At 36.8% G+C, this 18,081-nt stretch overlaps 2 protein-coding genes and 1 non-coding gene across 5 annotated transcripts; 2 read left to right on the top strand and 1 right to left on the bottom strand.

The window, feature by feature from the left end:
- The first annotated feature begins 1,622 nt into the window (after positions 1–1,622).
- On the top strand, positions 1,623–8,452 carry LOC130015553 (uncharacterized). The gene is made up of 7 exons (XM_056105905.1): positions 1,623–6,944; positions 7,115–7,132; positions 7,182–7,428; positions 7,776–7,797; positions 7,899–7,959; positions 8,281–8,352; positions 8,447–8,452. The coding sequence occupies exons 1-7, from the start codon at positions 1,623–1,625 to the stop codon at positions 8,450–8,452; spliced, it is 5,748 nt and encodes a 1,915-aa protein (XP_055961880.1).
- Positions 2,124–2,230, bottom strand: LOC126685206 (small nucleolar RNA R71). The gene has a single exon (XR_007643318.1). It is a non-coding gene; the product is annotated as a small nucleolar RNA R71 (small nucleolar RNA).
- Positions 8,453–13,737: 5,285 nt separating the features above from the next.
- LOC126681929 (uncharacterized) lies at positions 13,738–17,486 on the top strand. Of its 3 annotated transcripts, none has more exons than XM_056105698.1 (9): positions 13,738–14,101; positions 14,226–14,340; positions 14,736–14,810; positions 14,895–15,214; positions 15,551–15,798; positions 15,879–16,082; positions 16,153–16,245; positions 16,417–16,515; positions 16,985–17,486. In XM_056105698.1, the coding sequence occupies exons 4-9, from the start codon at positions 14,902–14,904 to the stop codon at positions 17,339–17,341; spliced, it is 1,314 nt and encodes a 437-aa protein (XP_055961673.1). In that variant the 5' UTR covers positions 13,738–14,101; positions 14,226–14,340; positions 14,736–14,810; positions 14,895–14,901; the 3' UTR covers positions 17,342–17,486. The 3 variants fall into 3 exon arrangements, with proteins under 3 accessions (XP_055961673.1, XP_055961672.1, XP_050233443.2); XM_056105697.1 differs by having other exon boundaries at positions 14,727–14,810; XM_050377486.2 differs by lacking the exons at positions 13,738–14,101; positions 14,226–14,340 and adding an exon at positions 14,351–14,453 and having other exon boundaries at positions 14,727–14,810.
- Positions 17,487–18,081: the final 595 nt, after the last annotated feature.

The raw sequence follows: 18,081 nt of genomic DNA, 5'->3' as shown, positions 1-18,081 counted from the left end.
GATAAGATTTAGAATTAGGAATAGGATGATTAGGGTGCGATTAGTATTTTAGGGTTTAAGTATTAAGGAATTAGGATTAGAAAATATGATTAGGATTCAGACTTATTAGGATTATTAGGACTAAGATTTTAGAGTTATTTAGAGACATCTATGTCTTTTGCATTTGCAAAATCCCATGCTGCTGATTTTACATTAAATTATTGTCAATATCAAGTACTGTAACTGAATTTCTGATTATTGTATGCTTTTCTCGTCTGATCGTCAAGTTGTTCTTGGCATTATGCAGTGGATATATGATAAACCATGATTTAACGTGTTTTGTTAAGAATATTTTGATTTAATTGTTATGCGATTACGTAAATTATGGTTTAATTATACCCTGATTCGTTGAGTTTATTAACTTTCTTTAGGAACAAGCAATTGAATAATGGAGAGCCGAATGAATCGAAATTGCAGTAGAATTCGTCATTTCAGAGTCGACTTTACCTACCGGCCGGACCTGACTTGCAGAACCGGCCAAGGAGGCAAATTTGGGGACCCAGCCGGACCTACCAGCCGGACCTTCCCAGTAGAACCGGCTGGAGGTCCGGTCAACTTACTGCCGGGACAGAAACTCAGCCGGACCTGTAGCCTGACCTGCCCAGTAGATCCGGTCAGCAGGTCCGGTTGTCAGCGTGTTTTAGTCCGTTTTTGAAGGTTTTCTATTGAGACTTGGAGACTATAAAAGGCAAAAAGAGGAGCTGAGCTAGGGTTCGATTTTTACACAACTCAGAGACTTTGTAAGCAACCACAAGGAGGAAAAAGACCGAATTGGCGATTGGATCAAGGATTCTTAACGATCGAAGGAGGAAATCAACTGACGATTGATCTAACCTGGAATCAAAGAGTTTTTCCTTATTCTCTACTCAATGAACTCTTTTAATTCTGTTTTTGCTTTCCAATCTCAGATTATGTGTAGCTAAACTTTTACATTAGAGCTAGGGATGTAGTTTAATTATGAGATTCATTGTTATTTTATGGATTGAAGTTTTATATTAGCAAGAGATTGTTTAATATCGTGTTTTCAGTAATTAATTCTTGTGTTTATCGTTGTTTGATTGTTTGGCCGTCAATTAAACTTTATCTAGAATTTATGTGAAGTATTGAGAGATGAAACATAAATTCTGATCTAGAATTAATTCGCATAACTACCGTGGGATAGAGATATACCTACGGATTTGTGTATGACATATAGGTTGTAATCCTTCATCATTCGATTAAATTAGGGTTTGGATTGAGAAATTAAACTCACTTTAATTGAATAGGCTTTCTTGATTCGAGAGAATACTAAAGCAATTTTGAATACCGTCATTGAATCACATCAATTCCATAGATGACAATGTATCTTATGATTAATTGTCTTAGCTATAATTAATACGAATAATAGTTAATCCGTTGTCTCTGTGGATACGACCTTGTTTGCTACGATTACATTCTGTATACTTGCAGGAGTTGCATTTTTAGCTATCAAGTTTTTGGCGCCGTTGCCGGGGACAACGTTGTTTTTAATTATTATTTTATTAATTCCAGTCTTTACTTTCAGTCTTATTCTTTCAATTCTCTTTGTCAACTCCAGGATTTGAATGCTATTGAGACGATCAAAAAGTCTTAATAACGAAGAAATACTTGAGCTGAACCCAGAGATTGAACGAACGTGCCGCGCAAATAGAGCAAGAAGAAGACAAAACACAGCTGAAAACATGAACGGATTAGTTAATCCCAATCAAGAGCAAAGGCTACGTGATATTCAAAGGCCAACGGTTACTGCAAACCCGTCTTGTATCCGTTTGAGTGAAGCAGCAAGGAACTATGAGCTCAAAACTTTCCATCTCAATATGCTGCCTCAGTTTAATGGAACGGCTACTGAAGACTCACTAGCCTTTATCAGAGATTTCTATGGTATTGTGCAGACTTTACCGCTGAACAATCTCAATGAGGATGAGCTAAGGACGAGGTGTTTTCCTCATTGTCTGAAAGGAGACGCGAGACAGTGGCTGTTGAACCAACCAGAAGGTGTTTTTCTCACATGGGAGGATGTCTACAATGAATTCATGCTGAGGTTCTACTCACCACAAAAGACCATGGATCTCAGGGCAAAAATTTGCAACTTTGTGCAACGAGATCCAGAATCTTTTCATGAAGCATGGGAAAGGTTTAAGCTGCTCTTAACTCAATGCCCTCATCATCAAGTGCCAGAGAATTTGCTGACTCAGTTTTTCTATGATGGCCTGAACGTTAATTGTCAAACGCTAGTTGACACAGCTTCTGGAGGTTACTATGGAGATACCACAGCTGCAGAACTCATGAAAACCTATGAAAAATTGGCAATGAATTCAAGGCAGAAGGCAATCAGAGGAAAAAGGGCAGGAGTATATGAAATCAACTCTCATTCTGATCTCTCAGCACAAATGGCTGATTTAACCAAGCAAGTCAAGATGCTTGTAGACAGAGATACTTCCAATCAAGAGTCGTGTGCCTTTTGTGGGATGTTTGGACACAATGCAAATGTGTGCGCAAACGTTGAATCGGCACCACCAAACTGTGAGGAAGCCAATTTCATGGGAGCCTTCCAGGGTAGACAAGTCAAGAATGACCCTTTCTCAAACACTTATAACCCTGGATGGCGCAATCACCCAAATTTCTCTTGGAGGGATCAAGGAGCGAATAGGCAAGCACCACCCCCGGGATTTCAGCAACAAAGACAAGTTCCTCCGCCTCAACAACAGAATAATCCGGACAGGAAGCCTTCTGTGGAAGAGATGATATCTCAGTTTTTAGCAACTCAAGATACCACTGTTAAGAAGATGGATGCAAAAATTGACCAGTTGGCACAGTCAAGTCAAGCATCAATTCACAAATTAGAGTTGCAGCTGGGTCAGTTGGCAAGAACTGTTGCTGAACGTGAACAAGGCAAACTCCCTAGTAATACTGAAAATAATCCAAAGGAGGGAGTTATGGCCATCAGTCTCAGGAGCGGGACTCAGGTGGAGACTGGAAGCAAGGGCAAGAAAGTAATTGAGATTGTCGACGAGGGGGACGACAAGGAAGAGAGTGAACACGATGCAAAGCAAGGGAATAATCTTGATAAGGAAGTGGTGGCTGATCCTTCAGTCAAACCTTATGTTCCACCCATTCCATATCCACAAAGGCTGAAGAAGAAAACTACTGACAACAATTTTCAGCACTTTCTTAATGCCTTTAAAAAGATTGAGCTTAATATTCCTATTTTGCAGGCCCTTGCTAAGATGCCTTCCTATGCCAAGTTCTTAAAAGAACTAGTTTCCAACAAGAGCAAGCTAGAGGAGTACGCCACCGTAGCTTTGACTGAAGAATGCAGTGCCATACTTCAAAAGAAGCTACCACCTAAGCTTAAGGACCCAGGAAGTTTTTCTATTCCTTGTGTTATTGGTGCTACTACTATCTCTAAATGTTTGTGTGATCTTGGTGCTAGTGTGAATATTATGCCTGCATCCCTTTATAAGAGGCTTGGTATGAAAGAGATGAAGCCCACAACTGTGTCTCTACAATTGGCTGATCGATCGATCAAATATCCTTTAGGCATTGTAGAAGACTTATTTGTGCGAGTGGGCAAGTTTTATTTTCCTGCAGATTTTCTTATTCTAGAAACAGAAGATGAAAATGATTTATCTATGATTTTAGGTAGACCGTTTTTAGCTACAGGAGGTGTGTTGATTGATGTTGTTCAAGGTAAACTTACCTTTAGGATGGGGAGTGAGAAAGAAGAATTTAATATTCTTAAGGCGGTGAAACACCCATCACGTGATGATTCTTGTTTTAGTGTTGATGTGATTGACCATGCTATTTTCCATATTGCTGAACAGGAATCATTCAAGGAACCATTAGAAGCATGTTTAATTTTGAGTTCGCATGAGAAGGATGAAAATCCTGAAATAGCTGAGTGTGCTATGCGATTAGAAGGTGAAGGTTTCAGGACCTATAGATACAAGCCTCAATATGATGAGCTTAAATGGGAACCAAAACCAAAACCAACAGTTGTAGAACCACCAAAGCTAGAGCTAAAACAGCTACCATCTCATTTGAAATATGCTTTCATTGGGCCTAACGACACATATCCTGTTATTATTTCTTCTGGTCTATCTGATGTGCAGGAAGAGAAGACAATGCGGGTTTTGAGGAATCGAAGCAAGGCGATCGGATGGTCGATTCATGACATTAAAGGGATTAATCCATCGATCTGCATGCATAAGATTCGATTGGAGAAGGAACATCGCCCTAGTGTCCAAGGACAAAGAAGACTCAACCCGAACATGAAGGAGGTTGTGCGGGCTGAAGTGATTAAGCTTCTTGACGCAGGAATCATCTACCCTATCTCTGATAGCGCCTGGGTGAGTCCTGTGCAAGTTGTACCAAAGAAAGGAGGCACAACCGTGGTCAAGAATGACAACAATGAGCTGATTCCGACGAGGATGGTCACCGGTTGGAGAGTATGTATCGATTATCGCAAACTGAACGCGACCACATGTAAGGACCACTTTCCCTTACCTTTCATTGATCAGATGTTAGAGCGTTTAGCTGGGCATCAATTTTATTGCTTTCTAGATGGCTATTCGGGTTACTATCAAGTGCCTATCGATCCTGAACATCAGGAATATACGACATTCACATGTCCGTATGGCACTTTTGCGTATCGCCGAATGCCATTTGGTTTATGTAATGCTCCAGGTACTTTTCAGAGATGCATGATGGCTATATTCTCTGACATGGTAGAAAAGATCATTGAGGTCTTTATGGACGATTTTTCTGTATTTGGCTCTTCCTTTGACGTTTGTTTATCCAATCTAGACAGGGTATTAGAGCGTTGTGAAGAGACCAATTTAGTTCTGAATTGGGAAAAATGCCATTTTATGGTACAAAATGGAATCGTCCTTGGGCATAAAATTTCAGCTGCAGGTATTGAGGTCGACCAAGCGAAAGTGGAGGTAATAGAGAAGTTGCCACCTCCAAACTCAGTGAAGGCAGTAAGGAGTTTTCTGGGTCATGCAGGTTTTTACAGACGGTTCATTAAAGATTTTTCAAAAATTGCTAAACCTCTTTGTGATTTACTGATCAAAGATGTTACTTTTCACTTTAATGAAAGTTGTCTTATTGCCTATAACACATTAAAGAAAGCTCTTATTTCTGCCCCCATTATTGTTTCCCCTGACTGGTCACTCCCTTTTGAACTAATGTGTGATGCAAGTGACTTTGCTATTGGCGCTGTTTTAGGACAGAGGAAGGATAAAAAGTCACATGTAATATACTATGCGAGCAAGGTTCTCGATAGTGCTCAGATAAATTATGCCACTACTGAGAAGGAATTTTTAGCTGTGGTTTATGCATTTGACAAGTTTCGTTCTTATCTTGTAGGTTCAAAGGTGATAGTATACACGGATCACTCCGCAATTAAGTATCTCATTTCTAAACAAGATGCTAAGCCACGATTGATTCGATGGGTTCTTCTTTTACAGGAATTTAATTTCGAAATCCGGGATAAGAAGGGCTCCGAGAATGTTGTAGCTGACCATCTCTCTAGATTGGAAAATGGGAAGCTTAGTAAGGAGGAAACGGTTAATGATGACTTTCCGGATGAACAGTTATGGGCAGCCCAGGAACTTGAGGTACCATGGTTTGCTGATATTGTGAATTATTTGGTATCTAACATTGTTCCACAGGAGTTCTCCTACCATCAAAAGAAACGGTTTCTATCTGAGGTGAAATACTACATATGGGAGGAACCGTTACTTTTTCGAAGATGTGCTGACGGAATCATACGACGATGTATACCAGAGGAAGAGATGATCCCAATTCTGCAGGAATGTCATTCTTCTCCTTATGGCGGACATCATAGCGGACTTAAAACGTCGGCGAAAGTGCTACAAAGTGGATTTTATTGGCCAACACTCTTTAAGGATGGAAGGAGCTTCGTATTGGCGTGTGATAAATGTCAGAGGACTGGAAACATTGGCCGGAGAAACGAGATGCCTCAGACAGGCATCCTTGAGGTAGAAATTTTTGATGTATGGGGTATTGATTTTATGGGTCCCTTCCCACCATCTTTTGGAAATCAATACATTCTCGTCGCAGTCGATTATGTTTCAAAATGGGTTGTAGCTGTTGCACTAAAAGATAATACTGCTAGTAGTGTAGTCAAGTTCATTAAGAAACACATCTTTTCCAATTATGGGGTTCCTAGAGTCATGATTAGCGATAACGGTGTCCATTTTCAGAATCATCAATTCAGAAGTCTTATGAATAAATATGGATGCCAACACAAGACTAGTACCCCTTATCACCCACAAACTAGTGGGCAAGTAGAAATATCTAATAGGGAACTTAAGTTAATTCTTGAGAAAACTGTTAGTGCTTCTAGGAAAGATTGGTCTCTTAAGCTTGACGATGCACTATGGGCGTACCGAACAGCGTTTAAGACACCTTTAGGAATGTCACCATATAGGCTAGTGTTCGGTAAACCTTGTCATCTCCCGGTAGAGTTAGAGCACCGTGCTTATTGGGCTGTAAAAAAGCTTAATTATGACTTGAAAACTGCCGGAGAAAAGCGTTTGCTACAACTTAGTGAGCTTGATGAGATTAGACGTGATTCTTTTGAGAATGCACGAATTTATAAAGAGCGAACTAAAGCGTGGCATGACAAGCATATCATTCGGAAAGAATTTAAAAGCGGGCAAAAGGTTCTTTTATTTAACTCTCGCTTTAAGTTTTTTCCAGGAAAGTTGAAATCAAGATGGTCCGGACCGTTCATTGTCACTCGAGTATTCCCTCATGGTGCAATCGAGATTGAAGGTAAGGATAACCAGCTCATTAAGGTAAATGGTCAACGACTTAAACCTTATCTTGAAAGTGGGCAAATTGAAAAAGCGTTTTCTGTGCTTTTTGATGCTTGATAGACATCTCACTGAGTCTAGCTAAAGACGTTAAACATAGCGCTAATTGGGAGGCAACCCAGAAAATTTACAATTGCTTTTATTTTATGTTTTGATTTTTTTTTTTATTTTGTTTAATGAATTTCTTTTGTTTAGTTGTTTTTCTTTTGCAGTGTCGTAGCCGACCACAGGTAAGTAGCGTATTGCTCTCCTTTGTGTTTTAATTCAGTTAACTGTAAGTTTGGGCATTTAGCTCGTTTTTTTTTTGATTATTCTGATTTTTTTTTTCCCCCTTTGACCGGACCTGTGACCGGACCTGCCCAGCAGATCAGGCCACAGGACCGGCTGGTTCACAGAAAGGTCCAGGGAGCCAACCGGACCTGTGACCGGACCTGCCCAGCAGATCCGGCCATAGGTCCGACCCAGCTTCTGCCTGCCCAGCAGGTCGGCCGGATCTCCAGCCGGACCTACCCAGTAGGTCCGGCCGGTAGATCCGGTCACGTAAAATAAATAAATAAAAAAAAAATTCGAGTTAAGTGTTTAAAACAAGAGCAGCCCGAAAAATTCATTCATTTTTCCTCCTAAACATCTCCTCTCTTCTTCCATAAGCACTCATCTTCTTCCCCTCACCCTCTAACCTCCATTCTTTTTCATAAATGGCTTCTACTTCATCCAAGACACCCAATACTTAATCAATTTCACTTATCATTACCTCCCATCACCCTTCTTTCACCTTTTCCCAATTGCAAATCCTAAACCCTAATAGCTTAAATCCAAAAATTTGAGAATTTTTTCTCAAATTTGGGACTTTATTTTTCTTGTATTTTGGTTTAGGTGGAGTCTCTCTTTCATTAAGGTATGTTACTTTTTATGGTTGGTAATTATTGTTCTTCATTTAATATATTGTTTAGGCTATTGGGTTGTTTATCACATTGATGCACTAATTTGGATGTATAGGCTGTTTTTGCATGATGTAAGGATTGGGTGTGGGTTGTATAAGTTTCATCTAGCAATTATTGTACCTAAATTGTGATGTTCGCTTAATCCTTAGCATTAGGTGTTTTGTCAATTTCAAGTATAATTGTTGCTAAATAGTGATTAGAGAAGATGACTTAGTTGTGTGACCCATGTTATTTCATTACAATTGTTATTGTAACTTAGAATAATTTGGGTTGTTCAACTATGATATGCTTTCTAGGAGTAACTATTGAATGATTTTGGTTAACACTCTAATTTGGTGCATTTGTTTAAGACTTTTCCATGAGACATTTGTTTTTCAGCTTAAACGATTGCAGGAACTTTATTGCATTTGAGTAATTACCATTTAAAATTCATATAGTTGAGAAGTTGTGATGGTAGTGTAAGTTATGTTGTACCTAATTGTGTTGGCTTATTTTTAGTTGCTTATACGGTAAATTTTGAACTTAAGGGCTGCTGAATTTTTGGTGTTTGTTTGTTTCATATAGATGCTAATTTTAGAATATTGTTTTACTTTATATTGGCAGCTATGAGCGGTGCTAGAAGCAAGCGTAGTGCAGCGGTCTCACGCGCCGGAGCTACAAAACGCCGTGTCCGTACAGCAGCTACCGCATCTTACGATCAGTCAAAGTTCACTTTAGCTGACAACGCAAAGTGGTATGATCAGAGGAAGGAGAACAATCTCGTGATGGAGAAAGCCATATCACCGCACGTGGATAGATTATTCCACATATCTGACGCTTTCGGAGTTCTTGGTTGGGAGAAATTGGTTCAGTTGCAACATCCTTGCTACCCGGCTTTGGTTAAAGAGTTTTATGCCAACACCACGGATAAAGAGTCAAGTAGCAATACGAGGATCTTTACTGAGGTTCGCGGAGTGGAAATCGACATAGAAGCTGCTCACATTTCTGAGATTTTGGGCATTCCTGAGCATGGAGAGGTATTTTCTGTTCTTCATCACACTGTGGAATGTGAGACAGCTTGGTCAGTTAATGAGGCCGTAGATCGGCTAGGTTTGCAATGGAAATCCGCGAGAGGGAAATCACTACTTTATGCTAAGTATTTGACCATTCGGCAGCGATTGATCGCCTACTTACTGAGTTTCAATGTCATGCCGCGAGCTGGAGGGTACAATGAGGTTAGACACACTGATGTCTATTTTATGGATAAAATGATCAATGGGTTAGGAAATTTATCAGGAGTCCAGCTTGGACAATTGATAATTCAAGGCATCCGTGATGTTCTCCGCTCTGATAAGCAAGATAAGGCCTTTGTGTTTCCTGTTATCATTAGCATGATTATTGCTTATTACATGGAAGTTTTTCCTGCGGGAGTGCAATTCATCGCGGTACCACAACTAAATTGTGAATCCTTGTACTACATGGGCTTTCGAAGACATGAAGGCGTTTGGAGGAATTTACAGCTCAACCCGCTTCCACAAGGAGCGCAGCCAGACCCCAAAAGAGTTAGTTGTTTAGAAGGCGATGAACCGGCTGCCCCGGGAAATCAAGATGAAGCGGCTCACACTGTGTTTCCACCACCTAATATTCCAGCCCCCGCAGCCACTTCTTCTCGTCCTAAGCGATCCTTACTACAGAAGATTTTGCGGATTTGTAGGAATGTCGAAAAGGATGTGGCGTCCATCAAGGAACAACTTCAGCGGAACACTGAAACCATCGAGAAGACAAATTCCGATGTTGCACTGATTCGAGCTCGACTTGAGGCACAAGATGCCCGCCCAACTCAGGAGCAGCCCTCTACCTCTACTTGATTCGGCTACTGTTTGTTTTTCTTTTTCTTTTTCTTTTCCTTCTTTATTTTTATTTTTGGTTCATTAGTTAGTTTTTATTTTGTTTTGTTTTTGACTTCTATCCTGTGGTCTGTAATAGTCTGACGTATTCACTCTGTTTGTGCAATTTTTGTTTATGACATTGGTGGACTACTTCTTCCTTTATTTAGTTGCCGCATTCAGGAACTCTCGCCGTTAAGACGCCAAGTCAGGGGAGTTTTCTGTTTTCTAGTTGCTTGAATTTAATTTTTGTTATGTGCATTTTGAGGGCAATCTGCAATTAAGTGTGGGGGAAGAGTAATTTTGGCATTGTTCTTTTGTTTAATCTTTTTAGTTCGTTTTTAGCTTGTCCTTCGAACCGTTTTAGCTGAACGTTCTGTGATGAGTTGATTACCTTTGAATTATCTCTAGAGTCAAGTGACCAAATAGCACTTACTGAATTGTTTGACATTCATCAACTGAGGTTATTTTTTTTTTTATGATTATAGCTTGTGCGATGATTTAATGACATTTTTTAGTGCGTATTGAAAGCTAAAAGTTTATTTATTTCATTAACCTTTGTAAATCTTTTAAACTTTAATGTGAACCGGAAGTAGATGAGAATGAGTGTTGGTATGAATTATAGTTGCTTCAAAGAGGTGAGATAGAGCGTAAAACGCACTCACCAGAGAAAAAAAAAAAAAAATTTCTTTTTGATCACTCGGAATTAAAAGAAATTACTATTCCGCTAATTTTGACTCTATGAACATGAATTTTTATATTTTTAGTGGTCAAGATTATGAATAGGGCTTAAAGCCACTTGAAATTGTGATTTGGCAAAGTACACCGTTGATGTTTTCTAGTTGATGTATTTTCGGTGGAGAAGCTAGATGACGTTTCAAGTAGATAGAGTGTTCAATTCAAAAGAAAATAAGAGTGGGATGGAGCGTAAAACGCACCCACTAAAGAGATGGAGCGTAAAACGCACTCAAAGAAAAAAAAATAGAGCAAGCAACTTTCTTCATACTTTTACTCATGAATTTTCGATTTGTAGTTCATATTTCAGTTTACTAGATTTGCTTAGTTTAATTATTTGAATAAATAAAGGCTTGAGATATTTTCTATACTGTTTTTGTAGGTCATCTAATCATCGTATGTAGTGAATGAATTTTGTAATTTGGTTGGTGTTGTTAACTTTTCTTTAAGTGTATTTTGGTTACTAAATCTCTTGATATGATTCATGGGTGTATTGATGCATTATAGCACGGGCTGAATTCAGTTTGCTTGAGGACAAGCAAAAGCTCAAGTGTGGGGGAATTTGATAAACCATGATTTAACGTGTTTTGTTAAGAATATTTTGATTTAATTGTTATGCGATTACGTAAATTATGGTTTAATTATACTCTGATTCGTTGAGTTTATTAACTTTCTTTAGGAACAAGCAATTGAATAATGGAGAGCCGAATGAATCGAAATTGCAGTAGAATTCGTCATTTCAGAGTCGACTTTACCTACCGGCCGGACCTGACTTGCAGAACCGGCCAAGGAGGCAAATTTGGGGACCCAGCCGGACCTACCAGCCGGACCTTCCCAGTAGAACCGGCTGGAGGTCCGGTCAACTTACTGCCGGGACAGAAACTCAGCCGGACCTGTAGCCTGACCTGCCCAGTAGATCCGGTCAGCAGGTCCGGTTGTCAGCGTGTTTTAGTCCGTTTTTGAAGGTTTTCTATTGAGACTTGGAGACTATAAAAGGCAAAAAGAGGAGCTGAGCTAGGGTTCGATTTTTACACAACTCAGAGACTTTGTAAGCAACCACAAGGAGGAAAAAGACCGAATTGGCGATTGGATCAAGGATTCTTAACGATCGAAGGAGGAAATCAACTGACGATTGATCTAACCTGGAATCAAAGAGTTTTTCCTTATTCTCTACTCAATGAACTCTTTTAATTCTGTTTTTGCTTTCCAATCTCAGATTATGTGTAGCTAAACTTTTACATTAGAGCTAGGGATGTAGTTTAATTATGAGATTCATTGTTATTTTATGGATTGAAGTTTTATATTAGCAAGAGATTGTTTAATATCGTGTTTTCAGTAATTAATTCTTGTGTTTATCGTTGTTTGATTGTTTGGCCGTCAATTAAACTTTATCTAGAATTTATGTGAAGTATTGAGAGATGAAACATAAATTCTGATCTAGAATTAATTCGCATAACTACCGTGGGATAGAGATATACCTACGGATTTGTGTATGACATATAGGTTGTAATCCTTCATCATTCGATTAAATTAGGGTTTGGATTGAGAAATTAAACTCACTTTAATTGAATAGGCTTTCTTGATTCGAGAGAATACTAAAGCAATTTTGAATACCGTCATTGAATCACATCAATTCCATAGATGACAATGTATCTTATGATTAAGTGAAATCCCGAAACTCTAGTGTTCTTCGCCATTAATTTATCTTTACATCTTAGTATTTGTCGCTCTATTTACTTTAGTTAATTAGTTTAAATAAATTACATTCAAATTTTAATTGTCTTAGCTATAATTAATACGAATAATAGTTAATCCGTTGTCTCTGTGGATACGACCTTGTTTGCTACGATTACATTCTGTATACTTGCAGGAGTTGCATTTTTAGCTATCAATATATATCACATCCTGGCTCCAATTTCCACATTAGAGAGTTGAGCAGAGGAAAAAAATTCATGTCTAAGTTCTTAGTTTGCCTTGCATTATACATTTTTATAGGCACCGCTTTGGAGAATTGAGTTGCAGCATACTGTTGATGAATTGAGGTATGTCTAAGAAGTCTTAACATACCTGAAATTCGCGTACAAGAATGTTTTCGGGTTTTGATATATATACATATCAAATGTTTTTGTGTTTATTTGCCATGGTAATTAAGGGCAGAGAGAGTACTATTTTTCATAGATGTTTTGCGTCTGACTAGTTTTAAAATGCTAAACAGGTGAAGCCATTTTGAGGGGCCAATAACAATATGAAGCAGCAGAAGAATATGAATTCGTCAATGCCCCAAAACGCAGCAGCAGCGGAGAGTTACAAGGTTTGTTCGATTTCTGAGTTTTTGGTTTAAATTACAAGCAGTTTCATTTGATTTTTTTAATGCTCTAATGTATTTGATAAATTGTTGTGATTGAGTTTGCTTTGTCGCTATTTCAAATTTTTGTCTTGTCATTGTGTCGATACATATGATTTGTTCTTAAAAGTTGTAATTATCGTGACATATGTTTCAGCTTGTTGTATTCATAAATGTGTGTGTTCATTGTTCATGCTTTAGTGGTCCTTTTGGTTGTTTTCAGGTAAAAACCATTTTAATTTTTTGTACAAACCATTTCATTTCCTTGTTTTTTATTAATCTAATTTTATTGAATTTTCACAATTCTATGAAAATGTTCTAAATTTACTTGCACCGTTAATCTATTTTAACTCAAGTCAGCAAAAGTGTCGTAAAATCATGTCGTTCAAAATGTCGCCTTGTCATTTTCATTCCTAAATTCGTCATATTGTCACAACAAAAATAAAACATACTACTTTAATAGAATCACCACTTCTAGAGTTGCCGCCGGTATCTTTTTTTACTTGATTTGTATAGTATGATAAAAAAAATTGGCTGCAAATTAGATAGACCGTGGTTATAATATATGCAAAATGTCTTGTGTAATGTTTCAGATTTTTTTCGTTGTGGATTTTTTGTTTGTTTGGCTGTAAAAAAATATGCAAGAAATAAATATTAGGTTGGGATGTTAGGGTTTAGAATTTATACTATGAATAGAATTAGACTAGGATTAGGATTAAGGGTTTAAGATTAGGATATTAGGATTATTATTAGAATTAGGATATAGGGGTGTCTAAGGATTAAGGGATTTAGGATTCACTACACCAAATATAGCTTTTGGCAGCGAATGAGTAGAGATGGTCTTTATGAACATCTCATTTTTCTATCGAATTAAATCTAACGGCGTTATGTAGAGTCTATTTTAATTTTCGAAGGAATATAAAGACGGTTTAAACCCTCTCTACATATACTTAGGGTAAAAGTGGAACATAAATGAAATGGATAGGTTTTGAAAATACGATTATTATTCAAAAACTTTTTTTCTCTCTGCTTCGACATAGAGAAATCCCTAAATTTTCTTTCTTCTTCTTCGCATCTGGGGGATCTGAATCGATAGTGAAGATCATGAAGTAAAACGAGTTTGTTTCAGAAAATGAAAACGTTATAATCGATTCAATTTTGTTTCAAGTTTCTACTTCAAGTTTTTAGCGATCCTTGGGCATATTGTGTTATTGAGTTTGTCTCTCCAATTTAGCATCGATTTGTTGAGCGATCTGCTACTGTATTTTATCATCTTCTTTACAACATATTATCATTGCTTATACTGATGTATCTGTAAGTTTAACTTGTCTTTCATTTCAATTAGTTTTAATAGATTCATTATAAATTTGATTTTAGGTTTCATCCTCTGTTTCTGATTGTGAATGACAGTTGAGCTTGATTTTTTCTTTGTTTACAGGGGAAGAAACTGACAGAATTTGATTCTGAAACTGACGGCGAGGAAGGCTTTGATCTTTTGATTTTAGTGTTGGGTTATTAGTTTGAGTTTCTGATTGAATATCAACAAATTTCAGGTGAATTTAATAGTTTACACTGATTTACCTCATTTTCAGATTAAAGAGGTTTCTCATTGCATAGCCTGATAACTGAACTTATTGAGTACCCCCTTGATTAGTATTTAACTAAGGTAAATGTCTTGCTTAGTATAAATTGGTTTATGTATTCTTCTCACTTATTATGAACAATTCCAAACATGCCACTTACTGAATGGAAGTATAGGCTTTAAGAGTGATTTAGTAGCATGGTGAAGGCAATAAGTTTTTGCACCGAGTTAGATTTTAAGCATTATCAGTTTTTGGATTGTTTAAAGTTTTGCATTTTGAGTTTGTATGTATTTGCTGCTATATAGTCACTTCTATTTCATTGTTTATGCTTGATTAATATTCTAATATTTTTGCAGCCTGGTTAGGTTGTAAAGTCCAGAACTAGTCAAAGTTTACCATTTCAATCTCTACTTGAAAAAGGGAGACTACTAACCAACAAGGTTAGGCTGTTTATATGTTATATGTTATAATACAGTTTGTGTTCTAAGTGTTCAACTAAATGTACTTATATGAGTTGAATGCAGTGAAACAATGGCTCGAAAGTCTAGGATTTTAAGTGGACTAAGGATAGTAACGGGCGATTCTTCATCAGAAAATCAGACTATTAATGCACCATCTCAGCCTCAAATTCAACCTCGACAAGCTGTTGAGAGTAGCAATCAGACTACTACTGCATCATCTCAGCCTCAAATTCAACCTCGACAAGCTGGTGAGAGTCGCAATAAGACTACTAGTGCATCATCTCTGCCTCAAATGCCACTTGATCAAGCTGCAATATCGTCTACGCCTCAAGCTAATCAAGATGCCCCACCAATAATTGAGCATGAATCCACTGAAATTATTGGTATTTTTTTATATTTAACTCTGCTGATGCTTTAACCAGTCCAACGAATATGCTGCTTCTTGTAAAATTTTATTTGCTTCTGATTATTACATTTTCTTTCCTGTATGTCCTCCTTTGTGTGTCTGTTCATATAAGTAGTATCTTTTTTGTTCATTTTCCTATGACCAGTCTTTCATTTATTAAACTATTGAAAAGCAAACTATAAGCTGCAAACAAAATGCATTTGAAAGTAGGCAAGTTTTAGGAGTTTCTACTGTCAACCTTTCTGTGACCTAAATCTGAAAATTATACACTTACATAATCTTAGGAGAAATAACAAATCTTTAATCCTTGTAGATAATGTTGGAAGACGATATAGAAAGAGAGGAAGGACTACAATGGCATCTGTGTGGAATTTATCTGGTGGTGAAAAGATATTTGTGCAGGTTAATAAATTTGGAGTGCCTTGTACACAAGAAGCAGCCGTACTTGGATCTTTTCTTGGAACTATTGCAACAAATGGGACTCTCGCACCTGTGAATTTTTCAAGATGGGATGATAAGCTTATGAAACCATTTTATCGCAAAATGTTAGTTATTGTTGAGGTATTATATTTTCTAAATTCAAGTTTTTTAGTTTATAATTTCTTTTATATTAACATCTATATACATGGTTACATTGCTAGGAAAAGTTTGAATTTCCACCTGAGACCCGTAAATGGGTACTTCAGTCCATCAACAAGAAGTGGAGGGATCACAAGTCTGATCTAAAGTCTAGAAACTTTCTGTCCGATAAAACTATGGAGCAGATTGAATCATCTATTCCAGAAGAAATTGTGCCTAGTCAATGGCCTACACTAGTCCAATCATGGTTTACTGAGACTAGTCAGGTTTGCTTTTATTTTTTATCTTTTTGTTTTTATTTTATTAAAGTGTTATCTAATTAACTTCTATATACAGAGAGTGAGTGCAAAAAACACTATGAATGCGCTTCAAAATAAACATAGTCATACTTCAGGCAGAATGAGTTATGCAAGACGTAGAAAAGCAATGGTAAATTCTTATACTTGTGCTATTAGTGTTATTAGTAGTTACAACCTTTGATAATAGAGATAGACACTTACAGTTTAGTTGGTGTTCAGGTAATTGTTATTGTTGCTGCTTTTTAAGTAACAGTTAACACAATTAATTTAATATTAATATAATTGTTGTAATGTGTTATAGGAAAAAGAAGGGAAATCTCCTGATAGACTCATTTTTTTTGATGTCACTCATAAGAAGAAAGATGGAACTTATGTGGATGACAGCATTAAAAATCTAATGGTAATGATATCACAAATCTTAAATATGGAACTCTTATTATATATTAAGATTTTCTTTGTTTGAGATTTCTGGTGTGTTTGTGTGTTATTGATGCTTGTAAACTTCATAATAATATTCCTTTGGTCTTCTTGCTAACAGCTTTTACTTGGATACTAAAGATTTTGGAAATCTGAACTCTATAAATACATGATAAGTGAATACTATGATATCCATCGAGTGGCATCAGCAGAAATTTTTAGCTTTTCTAATTCTATTTGCAGTGTAAGAAGTGAAATAGTTTTGGCCTTACATTTTGCGTACTGAAATGGCTTAGGATGATTATAGCTTCCAAAAAAAAAATTAGTTAGGCTCTTATCTGTTTAGCTTGACTCTGGAATTTGCCGTCACTGCTTTATCTGTTTAGCTTGCTGCTGTTTCCTTTGATTTAATGTTTTAAGTAGTGCTAACTGTAATATATTTGTTTTTACAGGATAAAGCATCTGCTCTTCAAGCTGAACGTAGTCAAAATTCTAATAATAGCACAGCGGAAGTTAACGAGCAAATATTTAGAGAAGTAATGGGTAAAGAGCACAATGGTCGTGTGAGAGGTTTAGGGTTGGGGCCAACGCCTAGAAGTTATTTTGGAGCAACTTCTTATAATGTGGCTGAAAAATGGAATGGTTCTACAAGTTTAAGTCAGTCAAATGAAGTAGCAATTCTCAAAGAATCACTTCAAGAGATGACATCCAAGTATGAGGAAGTGAATAAAAAATATGAAGTTTTATCAACTAATCATGAAGGTGTGTCTCAAACATTACTTGCTTGTGTCGAGGACCATAACATGTAGTTGAGGGTGGGAATTAAGTTTGGTCCATTATGGTTTTATCATTGCCTGTATTCATTCCAAGAATCATATATAGTGAAGTTTGATGTGTGATGATGAAGGAAAGTAATAAGTTCAATCTTAGGTGAGGTTGATATATAAATTGATATTTCTAAGCTCACACTCCTTTTCCCAACTCCATCATTGTCCTCTATGATTCTGAATATTGGTACTGAACATTGTGTTCTTTGATTAGGCCACTGTTAGCAATATTATTTACTTGATTTTATTTTAGTTATTCTTTGATTAGTTTACTGTTGACTGATTAGTTTCTTGTATGTGTATCTTGATTATTTGCATATAGGAAATGATGTTGCTCAGGATAAATTGAGACCAAGAGAAGGCAATGGACTGAAGGCGACAAGACATGAAGAATGTTTATTTTTCATGACAAAACTTTATTCTGTTAATTTCTACTTTGAACATATATATTACAGTTAAGAGTATGAATTTACAATTAAGAGTATGAATTTAAGTGAACATAACATTGAGGGTATGAAAGACATTACATTTGCAAGTTTATACATTTGTTTTTATTATTGATATTTTGGTTTTAAAGTATCACATATCTATTATGTTTTTAAAATATAATTATATTCAAAAAAATTAATATTAAAAAGAAATTCTTTTTTAAAAAAATTATCGTTACTCATAGAAATGGTTCTAACCGTCCCTACGAATAAAAAAAAGACGGTTGTCCGAAC

The sequence above is a fragment of the Mercurialis annua genome, linkage group LG5 (genome assembly GCF_937616625.2).
Source record: "Mercurialis annua linkage group LG5, ddMerAnnu1.2, whole genome shotgun sequence".
NCBI lineage: Eukaryota > Viridiplantae > Streptophyta > Magnoliopsida > Malpighiales > Euphorbiaceae > Mercurialis > Mercurialis annua.
This window is presented reverse-complemented; position numbering and strand designations above follow the sequence as displayed.